General features: G+C 46.4%; 1 protein-coding gene across 10 annotated transcripts in view; it reads left to right on the top strand.

Moving 5' to 3' along the window:
* The window catches only part of MCTP2 (multiple C2 and transmembrane domain containing 2), a 254,741-nt gene that overhangs the window by 174,140 nt on the left and 67,233 nt on the right, over positions 1 to 13,368 (top strand). Inside the window, exon 17 of one of the 10 annotated variants that reach the window (XM_037832952.1) lies at positions 2,671 to 5,007. The exons of the other annotated variants lie outside the window; for them this stretch is intronic. Within the exon in view, the coding sequence (XP_037688880.1) occupies positions 2,671 to 2,730 (60 nt within the window). The 3' untranslated portion in view covers positions 2,731 to 5,007. Of the gene's footprint in view, positions 1 to 2,670; positions 5,008 to 13,368 lie in introns of those variants that run through there. 10 annotated transcript variants of the gene reach the window in all.

Raw genomic sequence — 13,368 nt, 5'->3', positions numbered from 1 at the left:
CTTTTGCGAAGCAAAGCTGGGATTTAAACCTAAGTCATCTGGGTTTAGAATCCATGTAATTAACCACTGAGCAGTCCTACCTCTTGGTGACCCCAGGATGTAGAGTTTGTAGATAATATTTAGATCAATAGATAATGGCTCTAGAGTCAACCATATTTATAATTTCAGATATGTACTTAGACATTATATATAGGAGTGAAGCCTAACCCTAGATGCCTTGGGGAGTTAAAAACTCTCAAGAATACTCATTTTGTTCACAAATGATGGGACTGAAAGTAAGGAAGAAAGCGAAGGTGGAAATGTCCATGATGTTGTTGGGGACCCAGCCAGGCACTGTGAGTCACATGTATATGACATCCTTCGAGTCCAGCTTGATGGTTTATAAAACCTAGTTTCTGCTTCTAGGCTGAACCCCAAATTAGAGTTTGAGTTATTTCTTTCCTGCCTTTTGGGGAAGTTCTTAAATGAAGGCTGAAAACAACAATTGTATAGCGGGGCCATGGAAGAAATAATTTTCAAATTTTCTTTAAGACTTCCAAGGTGTTCAAAATAAGGGACAGAGGAAGAAGTGAATAAGTATCTACATTAATACATTCCTTCAAAATATCTTAAACAAGAGGTATCAGTGGCGGGCTATATGTCCAGTGCAAATACATTAGTTGACAATAATGAAGCTGAATTTGTTCTCAAAAGGTGATAATTTTGCATTATGATATTTGTATTATAGAACCAAACATATGTTTTGTTTTCCATTTAGGTATAAGTATTTTACCAACCTCAATATTGTCTTTAAAAATAACTAAAGGTATACCCTAAATGCATTGCTTTTAGATGTGAAAAAATGGCATTTATTTGACAGGTAGCATTATCAGAAGATTATTTTAAACAGTCATGGTCTCCTAATAGTTTTAAAATAGGATTGTATTTATGTAGTTTCATTATCCCACCCATCTTTCAGGCACATGCCTATTACAAGGAAGAAGACAGGCCTGTGGAGCATTGATGGATTCCTTACTTTATTAAATTTTTACTTGGATATTTGATGTTAAAAAGTCATCTAAATCTACCATATATCAAGGGGTATCTTCATAAAGCTATGGTTTTAACATCTGTGATTTTTTCAGAATTTTTTGAGAGTAAGAAAATGAAGAATTTATTCTTCAGAGTGGACAAAGACTGCAATATGATATGTAATTTAAGGTGTCAATCAACCTCCCCACCCCCAATAAGGTTAAAAAATAAAACTCTCCATTTTCTTAGCCATATCCCAGATATAGCATTTATAGAATTCTTAACTTTTAAAGGTATTAGAATATTGAGAAATAGGAAATAATTTCATATTGAACTTAGGAGTAGCGGTAATAGAATTGGCCCTTCCAACACACACACACACACACATGCACACACACATCCAATAAGGAGCAGAGGTTATTTGGGAAATAAAAAGTTGCCCTATTGCATATTTTGCAAGAGTAGTTCAGTAGAAACTGGATGCAAAACTATTAGATTGCACCTGTCTATGATCCCTTCTCTGTCCCAAAGAACATTCAGATTAATTTCATTCACCCAGTTCAAATGAAAAATGTGGTGGACATTTTGTTTTCAGAGAAGACTCTTAAAATCGTGCTGGTCAAATATCTTTTTCATACTTTAGATATTTATATGTTAATTGTCTCTAAAAAATTTACATTTTTCTGTAAGTTCTAGCCCCAATTTATTCACATCTAGATGTGCCTGCATTTGATTAAACTGTTTGAGTTCTGTTTCCATGTTCACTGAAAGTCACAATTAGATGTGTGAAGCAGACATCACATGTGTGGATGCTATTGGAACTCAGAGATTAGTGGTGTTTCCATAAAGCTGAAAACAAATTCCAGTTACCATAACCATTTTGTATAGAAGCAGGTATTTTAAAAGACATATGTGTGCATGCATACATCTAAATATAAATACATATACATATGTATGTACATATATACACATACATATGTAAAAAATATAAGTAAATAGTATAAAATGCTTAAAACATCTGGTGGTGTTATCATGTCTTTTATTTAACATTTATAAAATAATGGCCAAAATCTTCCTTTTAATGGAGGACTACATAATACAGTTCCAAAAATATTTTAAAGTTTTTTTCAGTATTTTTTCGTAAGAACAATCCATCATTGCACTTTATGATTATGTTTTTTTACAACATAATTGCACCTTCTATTGACAGCTTCTCAGGCATTAACTAATTATGCCATTTAATAAAATTACAGTAATTGCATTAAAAAGATTATCTGTTGAAAATTTAAAAGGACACTATTAGCTCTTTTAGAATTTTTTTGTGTTTATATTTTCAACTTTATAATTGAATTGCACTTCCAGAGAGAACCTAGAGACACTGACTGGGGAAATCACTTGGGTGTCTGGATTTTGACTAGTAAACATAAACTCTTTACTTTTTAAATCCTAGAACAGGATACTTTGCAGATGTTTGTACACCTCTATTATATAATAAGTGAATGGTTAAATACCTCTTTTTTTATTGTAGGTTCAGTCCCTATATCAGAGCTTTCTACCTTTATCAACTGCTTTCGCTGAGCTTCTGTTCGGGGACCACTTGCCAGCACACTTGTTCCCCTTTCTGTGAATTTTCTAATTATGAGCCATTGTATTTTGCAGATTCCAGAAACCTCAGTCCAGTTCACTCCACTGTCCAGAGATATCCAGCTGTTAATTTGAACTCAATCCTGGTTTTAAGATCTTAAATATTAAAGAAATAAATGTTTTTAGAGCTCATCGGGTTCTGCAACCCAACCAGTGCTTGAGCACCTTCTTCAAGTTTACCTCTCTGACTCTCTCCTTCCCTTGCCACGACCATTTATTTTATGGAGTGTCTAATATACTGCAAGGCATTTAGATACAGAGATGAACTGTTCGTGCTAGCCATCCGTGCAGCTGTCTTCCTCCCCTCCTTCCCTCCTGCCCTTCCTCCCTCTCTCCCATTCTCTTTCTCCTTCTCACTCTATCTACCTCGCCTCCCAGCCCCTCCCCAGCCTCCATCCCCACCTCCCTCACCCTCCTATTTGGCACACACACACCCCACACAATTACCCCTTGACATTTGAAAATGAAAATGTATCCTACTGATTATTAAAGCAGACCATGAGAAAACTCAGATTTGCCCTTTAATAATAAGGTGATAAGTAGAGAAGTATTTTAAAAATGTGTAATGAACTACAGAGATGGGTAGGAATTATTGTTATCTGATGTAACTATTGTTGGTGATGATATTGCTGTCCTAACTCAGAGAAAGTTCTCACTAAAAACACACACACACACACACACACACACACACACACAAGTGTTGTTTAATTGTGAAGGGTGGGTTGTATGAGGAGTTGTTGAGGATCTGTTCATTGATAGGTTGAAAAATGCAAACTTTTCCATTATATGCCATGCTTAATGTTCAAAAGTCAACCCTTTCCAGGACTAATCAATACACATGGAACCACCAAGTGCCAATGCAGGTGGTTCTACTCTTAGTGTTGTGATAGCGCTCTTCATGCTTTGACTAATAAACTAAGTTCTTCACCTCAAAACTCAGTTTTACTTTGATGTCCTCTAATACTTCAGGCTAATGTCATACATTAAAGAATTATTCATTGTAATACCATCATAGGATTGAAGGATTGCTTTAATATATTGTGAACTGATGAATGGCAAAGACCCAGTCTTTTATCTTGTGTATATCCATGTTGCTTAGGATAATGTTAAGTACACAGCAGGCATCTAATCAATGCTTCTTGGAAGAGTGCTGGAACTAACACAAGCCATCTGTTACAGGATGTTGGTTTTTTTTTTGTTTATTCCAACTCCTCCTCTGATCACAACAGCCTGTGGCCCCTCCAGTGGGTAGAACTCAGAGACCACCTAACAGGTTCATCATAATCTTGTCTGATGTGCACTTTTCTGGCCCTTTCCTGACCCTGCCCATCCAGGGGTGGTGTTAATTAGCAGCAAAATGGCCAAAAGGCAGCTAGCAGTGGAGAGGGCTGGCAGCGGGGAGAGGTTGCTGGCAAATCTGTAACCCAGATCAACAATCCCTGAATCTGGGGTCTTTTATTTTTCATTTTTACAGAGCCCAATGCCCCCCTCTCCCCCCACAACCCAGCTCCATCTGTTTCTATATGTGACACCTGGATGTGCAAACATTTTATGTGATGCAAAAAAGGGAAAAGAATATTTAAAAATGAAAGAGAGAGAGAGCTGGTATGTGTGAAAACAGAACCAATTTCCTGCTTGGGTTTTGACCTATTGAAAAACTTCAGGTTCAGCACTTATATTTCTGGCTAATTTGATATTGCCTTTTTTGCGGTCAGAGCTTTGTCATTTATTTCTAAGCTGTTGTTTTTATTAGTCTCTCTGGCTGATCTTTTGGGGCTCCCTGTCAGGTGGCGTGTGCTCTCCATTGTCTGGCTGGGCTTGGCAAGCTGCAGACCCTTTTATTGCTGTGTGATGTGGGCGTGATTGCCTGGTAGCCTGTAATTAGACCCACCACAGGTGACAGTTACAAGAGAACCTGGTAATCATTTTAGCTGCCTGATCTGATGTTTATGGAGAGAAACCTCCTTTGTGGTCTGGCTAGGGCTTAACAGCAGTATGTTCTACTTTTGCCATTTGATTTATGATTTAGGAAGGTGGTGTTTTTTGCTACCTCACCCCCTATCGTGAGGTTGTGCCATAGACTTTCAAATAACAGATCTAATTTTGGGGAGCTTTTCATTGGCTTGGCCTGATAGTCCAGATCTCACTTTTACTTCCCCCAAAAAGATATGAAGATTATTTAATCAAAATCAAGTTCAGTGTGTAAGTATCTAAGCCGTGGACTTGCACGGTGTTTACTGACGGCTTTAATCTCGCTGGGATTCTCTTATAACCTAAATCCCGATTTTTCAGTCTTTAGAAAGACTCTTCGATTTCTTCCTAAGCCATTTAGTGCGGTCGCGTTTGCTGCTTCGAGGGGGGGGGGCAGCCGGTTGCTGAACCCTCGGCTCTCGGCGTTGCTCTGAGGGTACCGGCGGCGGGGGCTCTTTCCCGGAGGCGAGGGCGAGGCGGGGGACTGGGCCCTAGTCCCCGGCGGAGGCGTGCAAGGAGGGCGGCGAGAAGGAGCAGGCGGGACACGGTTCTTTGAGGGTGTGGAAAACCAAGAGAGAGAGAGAGCTTTATTAGGGGAGAGCACCAGCTTATATTGGGTGATTAGGGGGCGGGGTAGCTGTAGAGGTCAAAGGCTTGGATTGGTTCAGAGAGGGTGCAGAGGTTGATAGACAGGGGGCGGGAGTTGTTCCGGTAACTGAGCATGCTCACTAGAGGTGGGGGAGTTGCTCTGGCAACGAGGAGTGTCCGAGCAGGACAAGGGGGTGGGGAAAAGGCGGTTCCCTCCGGCAAGCCTCCCCCAACAGTGGTATTTTGGGTGAGGAAATGGGGCCTGCCTCCGGCCTCACTTTCCCAGGCCCGGGGGGCTGTGGAGGGCGCTGTCGCCCGTGCCCACCACCCTCCCCAGGGGCGGATCCGGTCCCCTGGCCCAGGCCCGCCAAGTTGAAGCACGTAATCAGTGTCCCGCATTTCCCCCTTCTTTTCAAATTAAAGGGAGAAGCTTACCGGAGAGGTCCGCCAAGGGATGAGGGAAGGGGACGGTTGGGGAGGGGAAAAAGGGGTAGACGGTGGCTCAGCAAGGCTGGAGCTCAGCGTTGGTGTGGCGCCCGGGCGCTCGACAAGGGCCTTGCTGGTAGCGGGCTGGGCGAAAGTTTAGAGAAGCTGGAGCTCGGGGTTGATACGAGGTTCAGGCGATTGAGAAGGGCCTCGCGGTCGACGGGTTGACCGGTGGCGGCGAGGTCGCTGAGGGTTGGTTGTCATCTTGGAGTAGGCAGCGTCAGAGGTGGCGAGTCGCTGGTACTGAACTTGCACGAACGAGGAAAAAATAGCATCCGTTTGTTTCCTTACAAGTTGGACGATTCTGCGGATAATGCAGGGCCCTAGGGTGAGAGCTAGAATGATCATTAGTAGGGGGCCGAGGAGAGGGAGAAGGTAAGGAAGGAGGGGAGTAAAGATGTGGGACCAATAGTTGGTGGCTTCACGGTCTCTTTTACGTTGTTCCAGTCCCTCTCGGACCTTTTTTAGGCTGTCCTCGGCGAGACCTGTGGAATTGGCATATACACAGCACTCTTCTCCTAGGGCGGCGCAGAGGCCCCCTTCTTTGAGGAGGAGAAGGTCGAGACCTCGGCGGTTTTGGAGCACTACCTCAGAGAGGGAATTGACAGAATTTTTAAGATGGGAAATAGCGTCTTGTAGGTGACGAATGTCCTCGTCAACAGCCGCCCGGAGGTGAGTTAGGGCGGAGCTTTGACTGGCTAATGCAGCGATTCCGGTGCCAGCGCCTGCAAGACCTAGGAGGGAGGCAATTGTGAGAACGGTGATGGGCTCTCGCTTTTGCAGTGGGGCAGGAGCTGCAGTTGTTTCCAGGCGGAGGAAGAAGTCTTCCTCACTGTGGTATAAGACCTTAGGGATGAGGACAATCAAGAGGCAAGTTTCATGAGTTGTATTGAGGGTTTGTACATTAAGGCAGGGGGTAAGTCCTGTAGAGGAGCAGAGCCATTGGGAGGAGTTGTGGGGAATAAGAAACTTGGCAGAGCTGCTGGGAGAGGAGTAGTCGGCACAAGCTGTGAGGCTGGGAGAGTTACTTGAGCGAGGGCGGATGCACTTCCCTGTAAAGGAGACTGAATGAAAGGTTAGGGGGACGGCAGAGGTATTCCAATTGCATTTCGAAGGGCTGTCCTCTGTGTTTTCTGAAAAGGAGAGGTTGGAGGCAATTGGCTCATACAGGGGGAAGGAGGTGGAGAGGCAAAGCCAACAAGAGGAGGTAAGATTGGGGTTGGAGGAATTCACTCGGACTGGGGTCCAGGCCCAGGTGTACTGTTGTCATCTGGTGCACCAGGTTGCAGAGACGACGGTGTTCTCGTCTCGTTAGACGCATGGTTGCTGGTGGCGGGCCGGATTGCCCTTCCTGGGATCCAGATTGGTTGTGCTGCATCATCTGGGAAAACACAAGCAAACCCGCGCCCCTGGGCGAGGATTGGGGAGGGACCCTTCCAGGCATTATTCTCTGGGTCCTTCCAGTAAACCATCGGGGCCTGGGTGGGCCTATACGAGGGCCCCCAATGTTTATGTAGGGGCGAAAGCCCTTCCTTATTGAATGTGAGTAGATTAAGGTGAATGAGGGCTGCTATGATAAGGTCCCCTGGAGTTGCCTGGGGGAGCATTGCCCTCTCTTTTTCAATTTGTGTTTTTAAGCGGCGATGGACTGCTTCCACAATGGCTTGCCCCTGAGGATTATAGGGGATGCCGAAATGATGGGTGATGTTATATAACTGAAGAAAGGCCGCAAAGGAGGCACTGCGATAGGCATTGTCCGTTTTTAGGTCCCAGGGGACTCCCATGAAGAGAATTCCTTGTCTTAGGGCCTTGATACAGTGCTTGGCCGTTTCCCCGGCAAGGGGGACTGCATAACACATGGCCGAGAAGGTGTCAATTATTACATGCACATATTTGAGGCGTCCAAAGGACGGAACATGAGTTACATCCATTTGCCATCTAGAATTGGGTTTTAGGCCTCGTGGGTTGACTCCCTGAGGTTGCAGGGGGCCAAGCGGCGCAAAGGGCGCACAAATTGCACAATTGCGGACAAGATGTTTACAGGTATCTAGGGGGAGGCCACATAGATGATGTAACGACGTAGCCGAAAAGTGAAACCTAGAATGCAATACCTGCTAGCTGCGCCCGCGTGATTGGGGACGGGGACTGTAAAGGCAAAGCGCGGGCGGTCTCGCTCATGTAGCGGGATGGAAAAGAAACAGTCTTTGATGTCAATGGTGGCTACATGATAGTGGGCCGGGATGGCTACTGGATGGGGGAGGCCAGGCTGCGGGGAACCCATGGGAAGAATATGCTTATTGATTTCCCGCAGATCATTGAGGAGCCTAAATTTCCCTGTGGCCTTTTTATGAATAACAAACACTGGCGAATTATAGGGACTAGTAGAAGGTTCTATGTGGCCAGCGTCCAATTGTTCCTGGACCAGGGCTTGGAGTGCTACTAATTTATGCGTGGGAAGGGGCCACTGCTCCACCCATATAGGTTCCTCAGTATCCCACTGTAGAGGAACGGGCGCTGGAGGTGTTAAACGAGCAGTGGCGCACATCATTGGGGGGGCTGCGCGGTAAGCACTGCCCCAAAAGCGGCGAGGATATCACGGCCCCATAAAATTTGGTCTATGGTGTGCAGAAATAACGGGCGGAAGGTGCCTGAGTGGCCCTCTTCATCCTCCCACTTAACGGGTCTCAAGGCCTGAAGAGAAGTAGAGGTACCGGTGGCTCCCACTACTGAGGGACCATCAAGAACCATGCACATGGTGGCATACTGAGCGGGCATGCAAGAGACTTCTGCCCCTGAATCGAGCGTGCCCGTGTACCATTGTCCCTCTATTCTTAGCTTACGAGTAGGCTTTTCTGGAGTGATAGGGACTGTCCAGAGAAGCGTTTTACTGCCGGTAAAATGATTAGTTTTATTAGAACCGGCCGGCACGCTGCCTCTTAGGGGCGGGGCTGAGGCTTGCCCCGCTTGGAGTTTAAAGCTTGCTCAGTACCCTGGCGCTGGCTGCCGTCAGGGCACCATGGATAGCAGAGGTTTTTTAAGCTATCCTTGCTAAGATCTCTGTGGCTGCCCTTGCAATCGCGTGCCCAGTGATAGCCACGCTGGCAGCGTGGGCAGGGAGTGAGAGGGGGGCGCCCATTGCGTTGCCTGAAAGGCGGGCGTTTGACCTCCGCATTGGGGCACTCCCGGGCAAAATGACCGCTCTGCCCGCACTTAAAACAACCAGTGGTGGCGGCTAAGGCGGCAGTGACAGCGCCAGAAACAGCCTGGGCTAGGGACGCAGCAGCTGGGTCAAAGGCGCTGCAGGCGAGAACCCAATCATTCAGAGTTTTTTCCCGCAAGGGGAGAATGGCTTGCTTACAGGGGGGGTTAGCCCCTTCTAGAATGAGTTCCCGGGTGAGAGCTAGCTGTGCTTGGGGGTTGCTAACTTTTCTAGCACAGGCTTCTTCAACCCTGGAAACGAAGGTGGCGAAAGGTTCGTTTGGCTCCTGGAGGAGCTTGGTAAAGTTGTCAGGTCGACGGGCAGAGCAGTTGGCAAACGCACGTAAGGCGATGCCTCTGAGGACAGTCCAGAAGGTAGCAGGGGCATGAATATAAGCAGCCGCATTTAGAAACGCTCCCGTGCCCAAATAGGCTTCGGGGGGATGATAGACTCCAATGGCTGCGTCTTGCTCACTTTGCTTAGCTGCCTCGGCCTGGTAGTGAGCACGCCAATCAACAAACTGACCGGGGTTAAAAATTGAACGGGCAAGCGAGGCCCAGTCTTGGGGGATGCAAAAATCCATGCCGAGATCCTGCAGTATTTGAGAAGCGTATGGGCTACCTAACCCGTCCTCCTTGACGGCCCTGCGAAGCTGCTTGATAGTATCTGAGTCAATGGGATACCAGTCATGCGGCCTCTGTGGGGTGGGGGCAAGGTTAAGAGGAAAGCAGCGAAAAGCACGAGAGAAAGGAGGACGCACTTGCAGAGGGCCTGGCACGGGAGTGGGGGTAGGAGGAGCGTTGCCCCAAGGGCTGCCTTGAAGCGTAGAAGGCAGCCAGGGGTTGTTAGTCGGCAGGGTGGGAGGAGCGGCGGCAGCTGCCGGTAGCGGCTCCGAGGGGGAGCTCGCCGCAGGGGGGGGCGGAAGTGGGAGGCCCCAAGCGTCGCAAGATGGCGGCGCAGTGGGCGTGGCTACGACACAAGATGGCGGACTAGCTCTGCCCTGTGAAAGGGCGGGGTCTAAGGCATAAGATGGCGGACTAGCTCCGCCCTGTGAAAGGGCGGGGTCTAAGGCATAAGATGGCGGACTAGCTCCGCCCTGTGAAAGGGCGGGGTCTAAGGCATAAGATGGCGGACTAACTCCGCCCTGTGAAAGGGCAGGGCCTAAGGCATAAGATGGCAGACTAGCTCCGCCCTTTGAAAGGGCGGGGTAAAGCGCATGCGGTTTCCGGCCCAGCTTAGGGCTGACGTCATCACTAGAGCACTTCCTCCCCTCAGTAGAAGAAGAAGGAGGAAGTTCGCCATTTTGAAGCAGTCTGGGGGGGCAGTTGCAAAGAGGTACAGGGCGCCAAACAAAGAGAGAAAGACAGAAAGGAGGACAGCAAAGTAATGGAGGGGAAGAGGGAGAGCGTTAGGAAGAATGGGGGTTATAGAAGAAAAGAAGGAGAGGCAGCCGGGATAATGGGGGAAGGGAGGAGCGGCTCCGGAGCGGCGAGGGAGAGGCGGCCCCTAACGCGGAGCGGCGAGGGAGAGGCGGCCCCTAACGCGGAGCGGCGAGGGAGAAGCGGCTCCTAACGCGGAGCGGCGAGGGAGAGGCGGCTCCGGAAGCGGCGAAGGAGAGGCGGCCCTTACCTTGCAGGCGAGGAGAAGGGAAGCTGGAGAGGCGTCCGGGCGAGCGGGCGACCTGCTAAACCGTCGTGTGGAGAAGTCCTCACACGGGGCACCAGTTGCGGTCGCGTTTGCTGCTTCGAGGGGGGGGGGGGGCAGCCGGTTGCTGAACCCTCGGCTCTCGGCGTTGCTCTGAGGGTACCGGCGGCGGGGGCTCTTTCCCGGAGGCGAGGGCGAGGCGGGGGACTGGGCCCTAGTCCCCGGCGGAGGCGTGCAAGGAGGGCGGCGAGAAGGAGCAGGCGGGACACGGTTCTTTGAGGGTGTGGAAAACCAAGAGAGAGAGAGAGCTTTATTAGGGGAGAGCACCAGCTTATATTGGGTGATTAGGGGGCGGGGTAGCTGTAGAGGTCAAAGGCTTGGATTGGTTCAGAGAGGGTGCAGAGGTTGATAGACAGGGGGCGGGAGTTGTTCCGGTAACTGAGCATGCTCACTAGAGGTGGGGGAGTTGCTCTGGCAACGAGGAGTGTCCGAGCAGGACAAGGGGGTGGGGAAAAGGCGGTTCCCTCCGGCAAGCCTCCCCCAACAGTGGTATTTTGGGTGAGGAAATGGGGCCTGCCTCCGGCCTCACTTTCCCAGGCCCGGGGGGCTGTGGAGGGCGCTGTCGCCCGTGCCCACCACCCTCCCCAGGGGCGGATCCGGTCCCCTGGCCCAGGCCCGCCAAGTTGAAGCACGTAATCAGTGTCCCGCAATTTAGCATTTCTGTTTCAACTCATTGTCAGGGATGCTTTTTGTCAAGAAAAAAGAAAGAAAGAAAGAAAGAAAAGAAATAGACTTCTTGGTTCAGTTGGTGGTGAAGCCAGGCCTCCGCAGTTGCGATTTGAGATCTAGAAAAGCCTGGGGCCTGGGAATGCTAAATATGGAGGGCCTTCCCTCTTTATCCAGAGGGGAAGAAACCAATTTACCCAAGGCCTCATGGCTCCTTGCAACAGAGAATGCTCAGCTTTACCCCAGTTTTACAACATGCAACTTTGTGTCTGTAAGTATTGCAATTATGGTTTTAATTCGTGATCATGAACAGCATTTAATGCAGTAGCCACTGATTGTTACTTAAGGAAAAAGAACCTCCTCCCTTGAATCTCACATTTGGGAAATATTTTATATGTCTGTGGAATCGCTACTCAGAGGAATAACGTAACATGGAGGAACATAAATCTGCATTGTTAGTTTATGTGCATTTGCTTAACTCTTATAGCAGATGAATTTTCCTCATCAAACCTCTGTGGTGATAGTGATGATGATGATGATGATGTTGAGGATGAAGATAGTGACAGTGGTGATGGTGATGATGATGATTTTTTTGTGGATTTTGGAGGTGTCTAAATTTTGATTTCTGCTATAAAAACTTTTTCTTGCTTTATTATACTATAACACTTTTAGTGAAATATTGTCTTCCATTTAAAGAGCCATGGAATACTAAGTATGTTTTTATTGATAGCAACATTTCTTCAGTTCTGGTATAAGCCAGGTGCATGCAATTATAAAATTTATTTAAAGTATTCCATAACAAAAGGTGTTTTCCTTGGAAACTCTTGAAATCCTCACATTTTTTTGTAACGCTCTTTCTATATGCTAATTTTCCCCCAAAATTTAGAAAGATGCCATGTATATGGCTGTTAAAAGGTTAAACTATCTGTGGCCTTGTGAGCTACACCTCCTTTTTAAACCATTCAAAGATGTACATATTTTCAAAATAAAAAACAATTGGTTTGGTTCCTGGAAATTAAAATTATGAGAGAGAGGAAGAGAAAGAAGAAGGGACAAGGAGAAAGAATAGCAAATAGCCTAAACTTTGCATAAGTTTACCTAAAGATAGTCCTGCAGGTGGCGATAGAAACTCACAAATGATAAAAATCCCGAGGTAAATTGCTATGGGCTGCTGCTGCTTGGGGATTTCAATTTCAGCAATTTATTTTTAATTTGATACAATCATTTACCAGAAGAAATCATTGCATTAGTAAAAAAAAATTTAAATTTCCATGTTGTGTAATCTTCTACTCTGTTTTTGTAATAATTTTCTTGCATATTCTGGGGTGTGTTCATCTTTATGCAGAAGATATACAGAAGATGCAGATTATTGCAGAGTTGTATGGTTTTCATAAGGCAAATAACCATTTTAAGCCTGGGCTTTTTTGTCTTGTATTTTTACTTTTCTTAACCTGCAGCCATAGTACCATGTGTGTGTCCATTTGCATGTGTGCATGTGTGCAGACACGCACATATCTTCAAATCAGAGTATCAAATCCAGTTACTTCCAGAGGGCATGTCTCTCCTTAGCTAATTGCTTAGGGTTCGTTTTAATCTGAGCAGGATCAGAGATTCCTTGGAAGTTGTTTTACCCAGAGATAAGACACATAATTTCTTTTAAAATATTTCACAATGCATACTTTGTATGATAGCATGTTTTCAATTCTTTTCACTATTTCATTTTGGACATTGAACATTGTCGCAGCAAAGTTAAAGCGTTCAGTAGATAGGAGTTCTTTCTTTCCTGCTAGTTAAGGTTCAAAAGTTCTCAAATTGATTTTTTGTGAATATATATTTTCATTTGCCATTTGTTTTAAGTTTGAGCTTGAAAATGCTAACTTGAAAGTGATTTGCTTAAGCATGAGCTAATTTTCAGTGCTCCTAATTTTCTTGATTAAAAGAGAAAAAAGAGAAAGAAAAAAAAACCCTTTGCAGTGAACATTTTCAAGGGTAACTGCTTTGCTTCTAAGAAAATATAATTATTTTGGTTTAAATGCTTTAGGCTTTAGATGTTGTGTCATCAACAGACAAGTGTGATGATCTTGAGCAAATTATGTGAA

The sequence above is a fragment of the Choloepus didactylus genome, chromosome 4 (genome assembly GCF_015220235.1).
Source record: "Choloepus didactylus isolate mChoDid1 chromosome 4, mChoDid1.pri, whole genome shotgun sequence".
NCBI lineage: Eukaryota > Metazoa > Chordata > Mammalia > Pilosa > Megalonychidae > Choloepus > Choloepus didactylus.
The sequence above is the reverse complement of the archived record's forward strand: the minus strand, read 5'-3'. Positions and strand labels throughout refer to the sequence as shown.